The sequence below is a fragment of the Lepidochelys kempii genome, chromosome 1 (assembly GCF_965140285.1).
Source record: "Lepidochelys kempii isolate rLepKem1 chromosome 1, rLepKem1.hap1, whole genome shotgun sequence".
NCBI lineage: Eukaryota > Metazoa > Chordata > Testudines > Cheloniidae > Lepidochelys > Lepidochelys kempii.
The window spans coordinates 60,392,650-60,409,031 of record NC_136380.1 but is presented as its reverse complement, the minus strand read 5'-3'; the positions used below and the strand labels follow the sequence as shown (position 1 = coordinate 60,409,031).

General features: G+C 39.8%; 1 protein-coding gene across 4 annotated transcripts in view; it reads right to left on the bottom strand.

The window, feature by feature from the left end:
• RUBCNL (rubicon like autophagy enhancer) overlaps positions 1-16,382 on the bottom strand; it is a 52,130-nt gene that overhangs the window by 31,232 nt on the left and 4,516 nt on the right. For 2 of the 4 annotated variants that reach the window (XM_073344470.2, XM_073344460.2), the window contains exons 2-4: positions 11,957-12,059; positions 9,376-9,496; positions 185-871 (exon numbers count right to left, since the gene is read on the bottom strand). In XM_073344470.2, coding sequence (XP_073200571.1) covers positions 185-871; positions 9,376-9,496; positions 11,957-12,028 — 880 coding nt within the window. In that variant the 5' untranslated portion in view covers positions 12,029-12,059. Of the gene's footprint in view, positions 1-184; positions 872-9,375; positions 9,497-11,956; positions 12,060-13,255; positions 13,370-16,382 lie in introns of those variants that run through there. The other 2 variants (XM_078852990.1, XM_078852995.1) reach the window with 2 other exon arrangements.

Genomic DNA, 16,382 nt, shown 5'->3' with positions numbered 1-16,382 from the left:
GAACCCCTCCCATCAGAGTAGGTAGTGTCTACACCGTAGCGTTTCAAGTGTAGACAGCCCCAAGTGGCAGTGTTTGCGTGGTCAGTTATATCACCACAGTGAAACTAGTTTCATTTGGGTCTATCCATTAGTACTACAAAAGTCTTACCTGGAAAAGGTTTGGAAGTGATTAAATGAAAGTTACCTTGCTGATCAGAGGGTGCTGACTGTGAACGCGGGTGGAAAGCATTGCTGCCCTCATCTCTGAGTGGCAATGGTTCCAAAGTCTCAGAATTTCTAAATGCTGCTGACAGCTCATTAGCTGTTGAATCTGGAGAGATTCCTTTAAAAGGCAAAGGGTGGTCTGGTGAACTTGAAGAGTTTTTAAGTTCTTTTTCTGAACACATAATAGCAGAGTTTGTCAATGATGTGACAGTGCCTCCAGTTAATGTCACTTGAGTAAAGTAATCACATTTCAGAGGAGACATTTCCAAGCGGGATGAGCTATTTAACGCCGAAGTGATGGAGCTTCTGCCAGGATAAAGTGGGCATGATGAGGAAATCAGTGAAGATTTAGAAGAACTACACTGAGTATTATCCCAAGATGCCTTATGCCTCATAAATCTAACATCCATTTTTGTAGAAGCAATATTGTGATGTGTATAGTCTGTGTCACTGTCATTAGAATCACCATCGGTACTCTCCTCCCAGTGTTCCATATCGCTGTCTGGATCTTCAGTTGTCTGCAATACAGTTTTCTCTGGTAGTGAAGATGGTTTAATACCAGATGTATTTAGAACAGATGCAAGAATTTCTTTGATAGCTGCAGTACTGTCCAGGAATGATCTAAAATTTCCTGCATGCCCAATCACTGCTGGCCTTGAGTACTCATCTGTTTAGGAAAAGTAAGGGATTGAGAGGTTAGGAAATCATCAAAAAAAGGTTACTAGTTACAGCATGAATAGAGAACACCTCCAATGGAAAAAAAAAAATCCAAACAAAACCCCCAACACCACTTCCACTGGAAGGTTAGGGATCTTGTCTCCTGCAACCAGGAAATGTTTCTATTGTTGATCAATCATAGATAATCATCAACAGTAAAGTAAGCCATTCCTAGCCAAGCATGTATAATCAGTAAACATTTTGTCATAAATATAAAGGGAAGGGTAAACACCTTTAAAATCCCTCCTGGCCTGAGGAAAAACCCTTTCACCTGTAAAGGGTTAAGAAGCTAAGATAACCTTGCTGGCACGTGACCAAAATGACCAATGAGGAGACAAGATACTTTCAAAGCTGGGGTGGCCGGGGGGGGAGCGGGGGAGGACGACGAAGGTTCTCTCTGTCTGTGTGATGCTTTTGCCGGCAACAGAACAGGAATTAGATAGGAGTTCCCAGAAGTCACCTACTACAGGACAGGCCTAACAAAGAAAATAACAGAACGCCACTAGCTGTCACCTTCAGCCCCCAACTAAAACCCCTCCAACGCATTATCAAGAATCTACAACCTATCTGAAGGATGACCCAACACTCTCACAAATCTTGGGAGACAGGCCAGTCCTTGCCTACAGACAACCCCCAACCTGAAGCGAATACTCACCAGCAGCCACATACCACACAACAGAACCACTAACCCAGGAACCTATCCTTGCAACAAAGCCCGTTGCCAATTGTGCCCACATATCTATTCAGGGGACACCATCACAGGGCCTAATAACATCAGCCACACTATCAGAGGCTCGTTCACCTGCACATCCACCAATGTGATATATGCCATCATGTGCCACCAATGCCCCTCTGCCATGTACATTGGTCAAACTGGACAGTCTCTACGTAAAAAAATAAATGGACACAAATCAGATGTCAAGAATTATAACATTCATAAACCAGTCGGAGAACACTTCAATCTCTCTGGTCATGCGATTACAGACATGAAAATTGTGATATTACAACAGAAAAACTTCAAAATCAGACTCCAGCGAGAGACTGCTGAATTGGAATTCATTTGCAAATTGGATACAATTAACTTAGAATAGAGACTGGGAGTGGCTAAGTTATTATGCAAGGTAACCTATTTCCCCTATTTCCCCCCGGTTCCTCAGACGTTCTTGTTAAACCCTGGATTTGTGCTGGAAATGGCCCACCTTGATTATCATACACATTGTAAGGAGAGTGATCACTTTACATAAGCTATTACCAGCAGGAAAGTGGGGTGGGGGGAGAGAAAACCTTTTCTAGTGATAAACACCCATTTTTTCATGGTTTGTGTGTATAAAAACATCTTCATCGGATGCATACTGTGGAAAATACAGAAGTGAGCTGTAGCTCACGAAAGCTTATGCTCAAATAAATTGGTTAGTCTCTAAGGTGCCACAAGTACTCCTTTTCTTTTTGCGAATACAGACTAACATGGCTGTTACTCTGAAACCTAGCTAGATATGCGTTAGATTCTGTTTTGTTTAACTGGCTGAGAAAATAAGCTATGCTGAATGAAATATAGATTCCTGTTTTTGTGTCTTTTTGTAACTTAAGGTTTTGCCTAGAGGGATTCTCTATGTTTTGAATCTGATTACCCTGTAAGGTATTTACCATCCTGATTTTACAGAGGTGATTCTTTTACTTTTTCTTCTATTAAAATTCTTCTTTTAAGAACCTGATTGCTTTTTCATTGTTCTTAAGATTCAGGGGTTTGGGTCTGTGTTCACCTATGCAAATTGGTGAGGATTTTTAATCAAACCTTCCCCAGGAAAGGGAGTGTAGGGGGGAAAGATATTTCCAAGCGGGCTCTTTCCCTGTTATATATCTGTTAGACGCTTAGTGGTGACAGCAATAAAGTCCAAGGGAAAAAAGAAAATAGTTTGTACCTTGGGGAAGTTTTAACCTAAGCTGGTAAAAATAAGCTTAGGGGGTTTTCATGCAGGTCCCCACATCTGTACCCTAGAGTTCAGAGTGGGGAAGGAACCTTGACATGGTGGCAGCGAGGTTATCCTAGCTTCTTAACCCTTTACAGGTGAAAGGGTTTTTCCTCTGGCCAGGAGGGATTTTAAAGGTGTTTACCCTTCCCTTTATGATACATTTAAACTGTGGTTGGTTGTCCCAATATGTTCCCATGTGTCATTTTTGGAAACTACATGTGAGCTGAAAAGAAAGAGCCTTCAGGAAATCCTGAACAGGGGAAAAACAAACAACAAAAACCACACACACAATGCTCCAGTCCTTACACTATCTCCTGCATTAAGGCAAGAATGGAACTTAACAGTTTCGCAAGGCAGAAGAATACAGATTACTACAAAAGGCAGAGGAGTCATACAGTATACATTGTGTCAAAAAAGAACATGAAGTGCTAGAGTCTTCACCAAGCCATTGAAACTCACTGGCAGGACTTAGGCTGGTCTACACTACAGACTTATGTCAATATAACTGTGTTGCTCAGGGGTATGGAATATTCACATCCCTTAACAATGCAGTTATACTAACTTAACCCCCTGTACAGACAGTACTATGTCAACATAGCTACTGTCTACTGGGGGGATGGAGTACCTATGCTGATGGGAGAAGTTCTCCCTCTACAACCACTGCAACACTATAAGTGTAGACAACCGGCAAGAAAGATTCCCGCTAAACAAAGAGGGTAATGAAAGGTGTAATATTTAGAATTTAAACTTTCATTTATATTCTTTACAGTTGCAAATGTCATTTTTACAAAGGCACTTATTGAGTCTGCAAATAGATGGAAACAAGCACCAAGTTGAGATCTTTATAAGGAATTATTTTTGAAGAATAAAATATGACAGAATCCACTCCACTTAAAAAAAAAAGAAAAGAAAGAAAAAAAAAAGCAGCAATGGATACCTACAGAGTACTTTTACAAGAACCTTCACATTTCTGATGTGCTTTCTTTCATAGAAAAAATTACCTTTCTTGAAACACTTCCCCACTCACTGATACTCCTGCTGGATCCAGACAAGATCCCAGCTGGTGGGGACAGAAAGCAAAGGCATATGATGCTTTCACTGCAGCCAGCCTTCCCACTCATTCATACTTCTGCTGGATCCAGAGGAAACAACAACCGAAAGTATGGGCCCAATACTGGCTCAGCTAGCTTAGCACAGGTTAAAGACTACACTGCTCAGCCTACACCAAATTTTAGAATGTGTTCCTTTCAATCCCAGACAAGACAAGGCCAGAATTACCATGAAACCATTATTCAGAATGGCAGCAGCATTTTGTCTGGACCCTTAACAAATAACTAACACACAGAGTTCCTTGGAAGGAATCAAAAGCTCTATATGCTACAATTTCACAATTTTAAGTGAATTACTGCAAAGTTGGAGGTCAACAGAACAGAGAAGAATTTGGTTAAGATTTTTAAAAGCAGGTCTGACATCATGAGTATGATGTACTAGTATGCACTGCAATCAATTACTACAAATTATGGAATTGTAGAACCAGACACATTTCTTCATCAAGAAATTTAGCAAAAACTTACCATCAGTCATTAAATGAAGGGCCTTGTCATGTGGTGGATGTTACGAGATAAGTTATCAGACCTCACATGACAAAGAAATGGGCATGTGTCTCATTGAAGGCAGATAAGTTGATTGTGAAAGTCTGAGAATAGGTGCAAACAGCAAGATTCATATCCAGAGCAAAGGGCGATTTATTAGGACCAGAGGGAATGCCAAGTACCACAAGCGGAACAGAGTGGCAAGTCTGGGAGACCTTTGTCCAAGAGTTGTCTCCTTGGACATTGTCAGGAAATGAATCTCAACTAAAAACAACTGGCAACAAATCTCACTAAGGCCCACTCAACTGGGAGCCAGTATGTGCTGGAATTGTTTGTTAGATAAGAGAGTTTACTAATTTAGGGACCCTAAGAGAACTCCTAGCCACTTTGCTCAGCCTAGCAGCCTCAATATTGTAAAAGCACTTCTCAGAAGAGAAATCTAAGGTGCATCTGAAAAACTGCTAAACATTAATGAACTGATCCCACTGCTTGCGGAAATCACGTTGCTAGTGATTTGTTCCTTAAGCAGCATAGACTCAAAGAGACAGGGACTGAAAGCTAAAAGACTTTCAAAAAAGGGCAATACAGTAGAACCGCAGAGTTACAAACACCAGAGTTATGAACTGACCAGTTAACCACCCACCTCATTTGGAACCGGAAGTACACAATCTGGCAGCAGCAGAAACATACACACAAAAGCAAATACAGTACAGTACTGTGTTACATAAAGGGAAAGCAGCATTTTTCTTCTGCCTAGTAAAGTTTCAACGCTGTATTAATTCAACATTCACTTGTAAACTTTTGAAAGAACCACAATAGCATTTTGTTCAGAGTTGCAAACATTTCTGAGTTACAAACAGCCTCCATTCCTGAGATGTTCATAACGCTGAGGTTCTACTATACTTGTATTTGTTTTCCGGGGGGGGCATAGTTTGATAACTTTAATAGGTTGCACTTGCATGTCTCTCTCCCCATATGCACATCATCCTCCATATAAGACAAAATATTCAAAATACAGCCTCTCCTCTACCTCTGACTCTTTTGCCAGTCTTTCCAATCACAAGTTCTGCCTGCCAACCGCCAGCCCTGGCTCATCCCCCAACAGCCTCTTCCTCTAATCTGGCTTTTGTACTGTGGAGCATCTCAGGTGAAAATCCCAATGACCAGACTGACTTCCTCCACTATAAATTCGTTCTCTCCTCCTTCAGTTCTGCCATCATCCTAAGTAAACAGTTCTACTTATCCAATTTAATTGAATCCCACACTCACAATCCTAGTGCTTTTTTGCCATCTTTGACTCACTCCTCAAACCTTCTCCTCCTCCCTCTACTTCTTGCCCCATATAGAATCTCACCAATTTCTTGCATGAGAAAATTAACTACATATGGCATGGCCTTACCCTTTCCCTCCTACAGCTCTCTCCATCTTCTCCTCTGTAACAGATGTAGGTTTTTGCCTGCTCACCTCCCCCACTCTCTCCACTTCCATGAGTGACCTCACCCTATCCCATCTTCTGGTAGCCCTTGCCCTCACTCATCTCCTTCCTTACTCTTCTCCTTAACCTCTCACTCTCACTGGTTCTTTCCGCTCACAATACAAACATGCTTTAGTCTCTCCCACCCTTCAACCGATTTTTCTCTCCAACTACTGCCCCATCTCCCTTCCCCGGTTCATCTCTAAACTCATTGAACCTGCTGTCTGTACAATTGCTGTCTGGAGCTCCTCTCCCGCAATTCCATCCCAAGACCTTTTCAAGTCTGGTTTTTGCTCCTTGCACTCCACTGAAACCTCTCTCAAAGTCTCTAGTGGCCTCTTCTTAGCCAAATCTCAGAACTAGCACTCCATCCTCATTCTCCTTGGCCTGTCAGAAGTAGTATCGGATTTAGAATTAGTGGGGCTCTGTGTGCAGCTTCATTTTCAGGACCCAGCCAAGAAAAATAACATGCTGTCTTATCTCCTCTCCCACCCCACTCCATTTTTCATTCTTTCTTTCTTCATCCTCCTCTTATATTATAAGTAATGTGAAGTAAATGAAAATAAAGTGAGGAACCTTGATTGGGGCAGGGGGTTGGGGTGCAGGAGGTGGTGGGGGGGCAGGCACTGGGAGGAAGTTTGGGTGCTGGGTGTGGGCACTCGGCTGGAGCAGGAATGCGGAAAGAGGGGTGAGGGCTCTGGCAGGAAGTTTGGGTCTGGGCTCTGGGCTGGGGCAGGGGGTTGGGGTACAGGAGGAGGAGTGAGGGCTCTGGGCTGGGGCAGGGGTACAGGAGGGGAGTAGGGGGCAATGCTTACCTTGGACGGTGCGGCTCCCAAAAGCGACTGGTGCACACATCCCTCTGGCAGAGGCTCCTAGGTTGGGGGGGGGGGAGGGGCAAGGGGTCTCCATGCACTGCTGCCTGCAGGCACCTCCCCCGCAGCTCCCATTGGCTGCAGTTCCCAGCCAATGGGAGCTGTGGAGTCGGCGTTTGGGGCGGGGGCAGCATGCAGAGACACCCCCCACACACACACACACTTACCCCCAGGGATGCTGGAACATGCCAGCTGCTTCTGGGAGCAAAGCGGCACGGTGGGAAGGAGGCAGAGTGGGCAGGGAGCCGCCTTAGCCCTGCTGCTGGCACATCTCTGTGTGCCCTGTGGGGGAAGGGGGGCAGCAGGTCTTCACTTTCAAGGCCCTTCATGGTCTACACTTCCTCCTACCTATCATCTCTCATTTACTATTGACATAGAATCATAGAACTGGAAGGGACCTCAAGAGGTCATCTAGTCCAGTCCCCTGAACTCACGGCAGGACAAAGCATTATCCAGACCACCCCGACAGGTGTTTGTCCAACCTGCTCTTAAAAATCTCCAATTATGGAGATTCCACAACCTCCCTAGGCAATTTATTCCAGTGCTTAACCACCCTGACAGTTAAGAAGTTTTTCCTAATGTCCAACCTAAATGGCCCTTGCTGCAATTTAAGCCCATTGCTTCTTATCCTATCCTCAGTGGTTAAGAACAATTTTTCTTCCTCCTCCTTGTAATGACCTTTTATGTACTTGAAAACCGTTATGTTCCCTCTCAGTCTTCTCTTTTCCAGACTAATCAAATGCAATTTTTTCAATCTTCCCTCATACATACGTCATGTTTTCTAGACCTTTAATCATTTTTGTTGCTCTTCTCTGGACTCTCTCCAATTTGTCCATATCTTTTCTGAAATGTGGCACCCAGAACTGGACACAATACTCCAGTTGAGCCCTAATCAGCACGGAGTAGAACAGAAGAATTACTTCTCATGTCTTGCTTATAATACTCCTGCTAATACATCCCAGAATGATGTTCGCTTTTTTTGCAACAATGTTACACTGTTGACTCATATTTAGCTTGTGGTCCACTATGAGCCCCAGATTCCTTCACGCAGTACTCCTTCCAAGGCAGTCATTTCCCATTTTGTATGTGTGCAAATGATTGTTCCTTCCTAAGTGGAGTACTTTGCATTTGTCCCTATTGAATTTCATCCTATTTACTTCAGACCATTTCTCCAGATCATTTTGAATTTTAATCCAATCCTCCAAAGCGTTTGCAACCCCTCCCAGCTTGGTATCATCCACAAACTTTATAAGTATACTCTCTATGCCATTATCTAAATCTTTGATGAAGATATTGAACAGAACCAGACCAGAACCGATCCCTGTGGGACCCCACTTGTGATGCCCTTCCAGCATGACTGTGAACCACTGATAACTATTCTCTGGGAACTGTTTTCCAACCAGTTATTTTCCAACCATATTGATTCCTGCATCCAATCGGCCCATGATGTCAGCTTCTATAATCCACTTGTTAAAGTTTAAAACAAGAACTTTTGTGCTTTCTCCCTCTTTTGTTTCTTTGCTGCCACTCATGCTTGGGAGGCGCTCCCCATAAACATGTGCAGACCTACCGTCTTAAAACTCTTAGCCAGGATGCCTACAAAAAATCAGTTAGGCCATTGGTACTACTGCCTATCACACTGACCAACATTGTCTCATGGTTTCCTTCTACTCCCATCTGCCTGTATCCATCTGATGTTTCTTGTCTTATACTTAGATTGTAAACTCTTTGGGCAGGCAGCGTCTTTTCATTCTGTGTTTGTATAGCGTCTGGTACAATGGAGTCCTCCCCATAAGTAGGGCTCCTAGGCACTACAGCAATAATGACAAAGAGATTCTTGTGAGACTTTCAATGTTCTCTACTGATTTCTCCAGCTTTCTATCCACATCATTTAAAGCAAAGCTTAAGTGAACAATGGAAGGGACTGTCCAAGTAGAAGTAATGTGATTGTTGCCTCAAAATTGAGTGTTTACAATGTTTGGGTTTTATTCTGGGTCAGCACTGGCTAAAATCCTTCTTTTTGGTCATAGACGGGCTAATCCACCATTATAAACTTTCATCTTTACTCTGGGCTCCTATGTTGCCAACATCAGAAGTGTTATTTTAAGCTCAAGTTTTGAAATTACAACTAGTGTATTCCTACTAATGGCTTCATCTTGCAAATTGTATTCACGCTAGTAGCCTGTTGAAGTCAACAAAATTATTACTACTTGCATGAGTAAGGGCAAAGTCTTTATTTTCAAATACCATTCAGATTATTCATGGGAAGAAGCATTCATTTTACCTTTTGAGCACTCAGATTGCTGTTCTGACCAGAATGGATGGCAGATTCTTCTCAAGGCAAGGAAGTGAGGCAGAGTGAAGGAGGCACTTTTGTACTGACTCATCTCAACAGCCAACAAATAAATTTTCATTTTCAGTCAGTTAGCTCTCGGTAATTAAAGGACTATACAAATATCTACCATTTCTGTTAATAGGCTGACTATCATGCCATGCAATCAACAGTTAAGAATATAAGTTAGAAAAATCGATTATAAAAATCATACCTGAGAGATCTGAAATTTGAGGTGTCTGAGTAAGACAGCTAATCCTTGCTGGGGCAAACACTGTAGCATTCGATGAATACACTGACTCGGAGACAGTTACCTTATTGCTTTGCTTGGTCAACTAAGACAAAAAACCAAAACAAATAAATAAAGACAATCGGATTATGGAGGTCTCTCAGGAGAACAATGCACAATGTTTTATTAAGCACTGCAGAGAAAGACAGAGTTTAGTCAAACCTGTGTTACAAAAATGCTCTAATCTCTCACCCACTGTAATATTGTTGCATTTCCATTGTTTAGGTCACAACAACATAACAGTTCAGGACTGGCAACAAAAACTGACATGCTTCACAAATGTAATGGCCAATACAACTATTTTATTTTTAGTTATTTTTGAGAAAACAAAGTTATTAAAATGTGTTGGTGGGGGGGGAGCAAAATATCTAAGGGGAAGAGAAAGAAATCCTGTTTTCTTAGGTTCTTAGGCCTCAATCCTGCTGACACTTATGCACATTCTAATTCTACTACAGTGAATATTATTTATTTCAATGTAACTACTCATGGTAAAGTTAAGCATGTGCCGTTTACACGAATAGGTCCTCAGTTTGTGTTGAATTAAGATGTTTAAAAACATCTGGCATAACACTGAAAATATTAAGAAAAGAAAGAGGAACTGTAATTCTTGTAAACTAATAGTTGGAAGGGAGAAGCTGCTAAGATACATACTGTTTTTAAACTAAATAAGCTGCACCAGAGCCTGACAGCAGACAACAGTCTGGTTAGTTTAAAGATCAAAGCAAAGCTCCTTTGGAATCTGGGAAGGAACAGGTATCCAAATCAAAACTGAAGTATTTCCATTTTATCTGGAGAATAGTTACTGGGGACAATGACATATTATGTTATGCTTGACATATTCAGAATTCAATAACCTAAAAGGTTAGGAAAATATTCTGTTAAACATCTGATTTGCTTTAGACCCTTTTTCACAAGAAGAATTTTTAAAAACTGACATTTCCAAACATGTCATATTTAATACATACATACATACTATAAACCAGCATTATCAAGCCCAACATTTCTTATAGGAACATAAATATTTAGCAATCAGTTAGTTTGATTAAAAGTTATTTTTGAATACTCATTATTAATCAGTTATGCAATAAAGAAGCGTTGCCTTTTAGGATAGTAATGCCCTAATCATCACACAAGTCAACACCACACCTTACTGCAAGTATTCTACAACTATAACATTTACACTGAATGAAAAGGAGTACTAGTGGCACCTTAGAGACTAACCAATTTATTTGAGCATAAGCTTTCGTGAGCCACAGCTCACTTCATCGGATGCATTCAGTGGAAAATACAGTGAGGAGATTTATATACACACAGAACATGAAAAAATGGGTATCATACACACTGTAAGGAGAGTGATCACTTAAGATGAGTTATTACTGGGGGGGGGAAGGCGGAGGGGGAAGAAAACTTTTTGTAGTGATAATCAAGGTCGGCCATTTCCAGCAGTTAACAGGAACGTCTGAGGAACGGGGGGGGGGGGAGGAGATAAACATGGGGAAATAGAAAAGGAGTACTTGTGACACCTTAGAGACTAACCAATTTATTTGAAATAGTTTTACTTTGTGTAATGACACATCCACTCCCAGTCTCTCTTCAAGCCTAAGTTAACTATTTCCCCATGTTTATTTCTCCCACACACACACCCCCACCCCTACCCCGTTCCTCAGATGTTCCTGTTAACTGCTGGAAATGGCCCACCTTGATTATCACTACAAAAGGTTTTCTTCCCCCCCCACACCCGGCTCTCCTGCTGGTAATAGCTCATCTTAAGTGATCATTCTCCTTACAGTGTGTATGATAAGTGTGTATGATAACACCCATTTTTTCATGTTCTGTGTGTATATAAATCTCCTCACTGTATTTTCCACTGAATGCATCCGATGAAGTGAGCTGTAGCTCATGAAAGCTTATGCTCAAATAAATTGGTTAGTCTCTAAGGTGCCACTAGTACTCCTTTTATTTTTGTGAATACAGACTAACACGGCTGCTACTCTGAAACCTGTCATTTACACTGAGTATAATTTTACTCTAAGATGATGCCTGTTAGATCTTATCAGAAGCAGTTACTAGTCTCAGAATATAGATAAGAGATTTTAATTACTTTCAAAACAACTCCCACTTAAATGAGATAATATTTCAGGTTTTGGAAAAAGCTTGAAAAGGGAAACTCTCTTAGATATGTTTAATTATCAAACAAATATTTTAGTTAGATACAATTTTACTGTAAAGTCATAAATGAGTTATCTGAAGTCAATGTCCAAACCTAACAGAGGTACACAATGCACAGTTGTAATCAAAACAAACTAGTTACAACCAATTTTAGTAAAATTTTAGTAAAACCAATTTTCATAAAATAAATAATAATTTGGTTTTCCATCTGTGTTGGGCTTAAAGTCCAAGTTCATCATGAAACCAAAAGCAGTTTAAGGATATAGCATCTATTCAATGAAAAGCGATAAGATGATTTCCAGTTAATAAAAAAGGAACCAACAACATCTTGCTTTACCTCTTGAGCACTTAACTGTTTGAAGGCCTGTGTTCTACAGTAGCTAGTTACTGATCCTGTATGGAAAGACATGATGGGAAAATCTTCATTTATTTTAAACTACCTGGAAGCAATTGAGAAAAGGTGATAACAATTACTAAATTAATCATGCTTTCATTTTGTTTTGCAGTCTTTAAATACAGACAAATCTTTATGTACTGGTAACACTTGACTGTTGTGCAGTTTCTAACCTTCTCATTTACTACCAAGCACAATGGAGTACTAACAATGAAAGGTTAAATGAGCATCTTTCTAATTCAAACAGTTTACACATACTCAGAACAAAAAAAACCTGTATTACTAAGGATAGATTAATGACATTTTCAGAAATGTGACATGAACATCGGATGGGTTTAGACTATATTTTCATTATACAAAGAGAAACGACTCAATCATAATAAGAGTTTCCCTACAATTAGGCTATGTCTACACTAGAGACCTTACAGTGGCACAGCTGTACAGATGCAGCTGCAAAATCTTCCATGTAGCTGCTCTATGCTGACGGGAGAGAGCTCTCCCATCAACATAATTAAGCCACCCCCAATGAGCGGTGGTAGCTATGTCGGTTGAAGAGCGTCTCTTGCCAATATAGCATTGTCTGCACCAGTACTTCTATCAGTGTAACTTATATAGATCAGGGGTGTGGGTTTTTCACACACCTGAGCAACGTAAGTTTTGCCAACAAAAGTGCAAGTGTAGACATGGCCTTAATGTTTCATTTTTTATAAATAAAAATAGTTGTTTAAAAATTCAGGTTCCGTACTCAGACTCCTTTATATTTAAAGGATGTGGGATGTACTGGTAATGGACATGACAACATAATATTTTTCTTCTTTTCTCAAAATTTAATGTAAAGCTAACTCTGCTAAGGGAATTTGATAGTGCAAAGCTTGTTTAAGGTAAGCTAGTTTTTCCTTAGGCAAGTGTTTAACTTTGAGACCTTATGATTGCTGCTTCATGGAAACCTTTGGAAAACATTTAATTTAGAACCTGCCTGGGCTAAGAGATAGAAAAAGACTTATTGGAACAGCCAGCCAGTCTCTCTCCCTCTAACTTCTATTATTCTAGAAACAACTGTTTGTTGTGTATTTCAACTCTTGCTTTTTTGCCCAGGATATCTATAAATAAGATTTTGTGCGTCTTTAAGATTTAGCAGTTATAGCTATCCTTTCCCCACCTGCACTCACAGTATTTGTACACAATATAAACTGCAGTTCAGAACAGATATACTATGCAGCTGTTAATATACTGTCCACCAACCTACAGTAGCACTCCCAGCTAGTACCAGGGCTGGATTAAGGAATAGGCATTACAGGGTCCTGTCTCCTAGAGTCACATGAAGAGATCAGTCTCCATTTTCACATTAGAAAAATGTTTCTAGCCCTCCTGATAGGAAAAAAAAAAAAAAAGCTTGAAAACGTGACCTGGTGTAATTAATGTCTGAAAACAGCTAAAACAATAGCTCCAAGTGGTCTGAATAGCACACCCTCATCTTAATTCTGCAATCTACTTCTATACCCATATGGAATGTGCCCAAGGGGCTAGAGTGCCTTAATGCAGCCTTGTTTGCTACCACATGTGGACAGCATCAATGTTAAAACAGTGGAAATTTTTTAGAAAAAAAAATCTATTGTAGATTAAGCCTTAGGGCACTATTGTATCATACCTATTGAACTCAGAACACCTTAGTACAACCAATGAGAGTCTGTTTAAAAAAATAAGTCTGTGGCATGATACAATCTTTTAAAAAAATGTTATATTATATATAAATATATATGACTTGGAAGGATTAGAGGTTTGTCAGTAAATGTCAATTTCGTCATGTACACACAAACTGACAAAATTATTTCCATCAATGATAATCAAAATTTACAGCTAGGCAAAATAAGAAAAATGCTGCTTGAGAACTTAAGAGTTTTATTTAAGAATATTTACTTTGTACATTGACACGATGTCCACAATTTGTCTTTTAATGGTCACAAAGCTTTAACTTTTTGAATCTCAATGTCTACTCTCAGGAAATAATTATTGTCTGATTCCTCACCAATTTCCCACAACTGTGAAAATGTAAAATCAATAAAAACAAATGCTTAAAAGTAAACATCAGTATTATCCATCTAAATATAAATATCAAATTCTGCCACCCACATATCTATTCCACAGCACTATGTAACCCTTTAAGTGAAACTGACCGACCTTACAAGAAGGCATTAGATGATAGAGAGATCATGTTCCAATAAAAAAATTTTAAATAAATTATTAGAGACACAAAGTAGGTGAGGTAGTATCTTTTATTGTATCAATTTCTGTTGGTGAAAGAGACAAGCTTTTGGGCTTACAGAGGTCTTCTTCAGGTCTGGGAAAGAAGAGCTTTGTGTAAGTTCAAACGCTGGTTTATTTTATAGTTAAACAGGATAATATAATCTTTACTTTACATACAATAGAATACAAAATAAGAATATTGAAAGTCTTAGAAACACTGAGGAAGATAAAATTAAACCAGATCAACTGTTACCGAAGTCCAACTCTATGCTCCAGTATCTATTAATATTTGTACAGTGCCACAGATATGTGCTGTCTTTTACAAATAAATTCAAACAGTTTCAAGACTTGAGATTACAATCTAAGACCGTGATGCTTATATAAATGCATAACTTTACCCACCGGCTTCAAAGGAACTATTCAAATACATATAATTAAATGTGCATAAGTATTTGCAGGATCAGGGCCTTAAAAAAAAGCTAACATAAGAAAATTATGTTGCAGAAATATCCTTTGATATATGCTTAAGTATCTTCTGAAGGATCACTGTTCATCTTTATAAAGCCGAGTAGGCCAGGTTCAGCCCTGGTATAAAGCAGGTGCTACTTCAGTAGTCACACCCGCTCATACAGCAGTGTATATAGTCCAATGTTTGTTCATGCAAATAATGAACCTAGTATAGATGCGTATGAAACATTTATAATAAAATGGAAAAATACTCAAGTACGGAATTCTTAAATGTCATTATGTATGTGAAAATTTACTCAGGACCCAATTCCACCATGTGTCTCATTCTGAATACTTTACTTCTATGAGTAGTCAAATTAAGTCAACAGGACGAATTGTCAAAGGAAGGTACTATTCATGAATAAGAGTAGCAGAATTGGGCCCTTACTTTTTTGTGTGAATTCTTTCACTAAAAATTGACCACCACATTAAATAAATATATTATCACATAGAACAAGATCCATTTTGAAGCGAAGGCAGCTTTGAAGTGGACAGATGCTAAAATTCATATTTGCGTGCTTTCAATGTGAAAATATCCATTTTACTGAATTTCATGGGGGGCGGAACTGGCGAAAAAGAAAGTGAATATTTTTTCTTACACTTTCAGTTATCTAAAGAAGACAGATCTGCACAGACAATTGTCTGCATATCTGTTCGTAAATGTAGTATTTGGGATTTTTTTCCAAGTTTTCCCATGAGCCTTGCCATTTATGCTGCACTCATCACCATGGAATCTGAGCACCTAAAATTAGGAAGAGTCAGCAGCTCTTTAAGCATAATTTTGGAAGAGGCTTATTTTTTTTCATCTGTTAAACATTTTAGTTAGAACATATTGATCAAAGTAATTGCTGAAACATTACTCACAGCTGATTTAACCAGCATATCAAATTTACCAGAAACACATGCTAGGCAGAGGCTGATATGGAAGATGAGGGAACCCCACCTACAAGGGGCAGAAGCAATGCCCTGGAGAAACCCTACCCCATAGTTGCCTTGGTGGTTCTGGGATTCTCTCAGGAAGAGGACCCTATTTTTTGTATCCATCTTTAGCTAACAGATGAATGAAGCTTGAAATCCCAGCTCTTGGAAGTAAACAGGTTTCTCATCCTTTACCTCCCACTGGGTCTCATCTGACGGGGCCACCTTGAGGAAGAATTTCTGGACAAGTACACCAGAAAACCAGTGATATAGCTGAGACACATCAATGATATTTTCATCCTCTGGACAGACGACCTAAACTCACTCATAGATTTCTACTACAACTTCAACATCCACCACCCATCTATTAAACTCTCTGTAGAACACTCCTGAACCAGCATCAACTTCCTGGACACCACAATCAGCCTCAGCAATGGAACAACTATAAACAAGAAACTCACAGATAACCACACTTATCTTCACAGATCCAGTAACCACCCAAACCCACCAAGAAATCTTATCTACAGACAGGCACTCGGATACCACACAATATGTTTTGAGGAGAACTGCTGGAACACAAATCTAAACACACTTAAAACTGCCTTCACCAAATAAGGACACTCCACTAGAGAAGTAGATCACATCGTAAAACAGGCCATCCAATATCCCAATTAAAGAACCTTCTTCAATATGAGGGGTG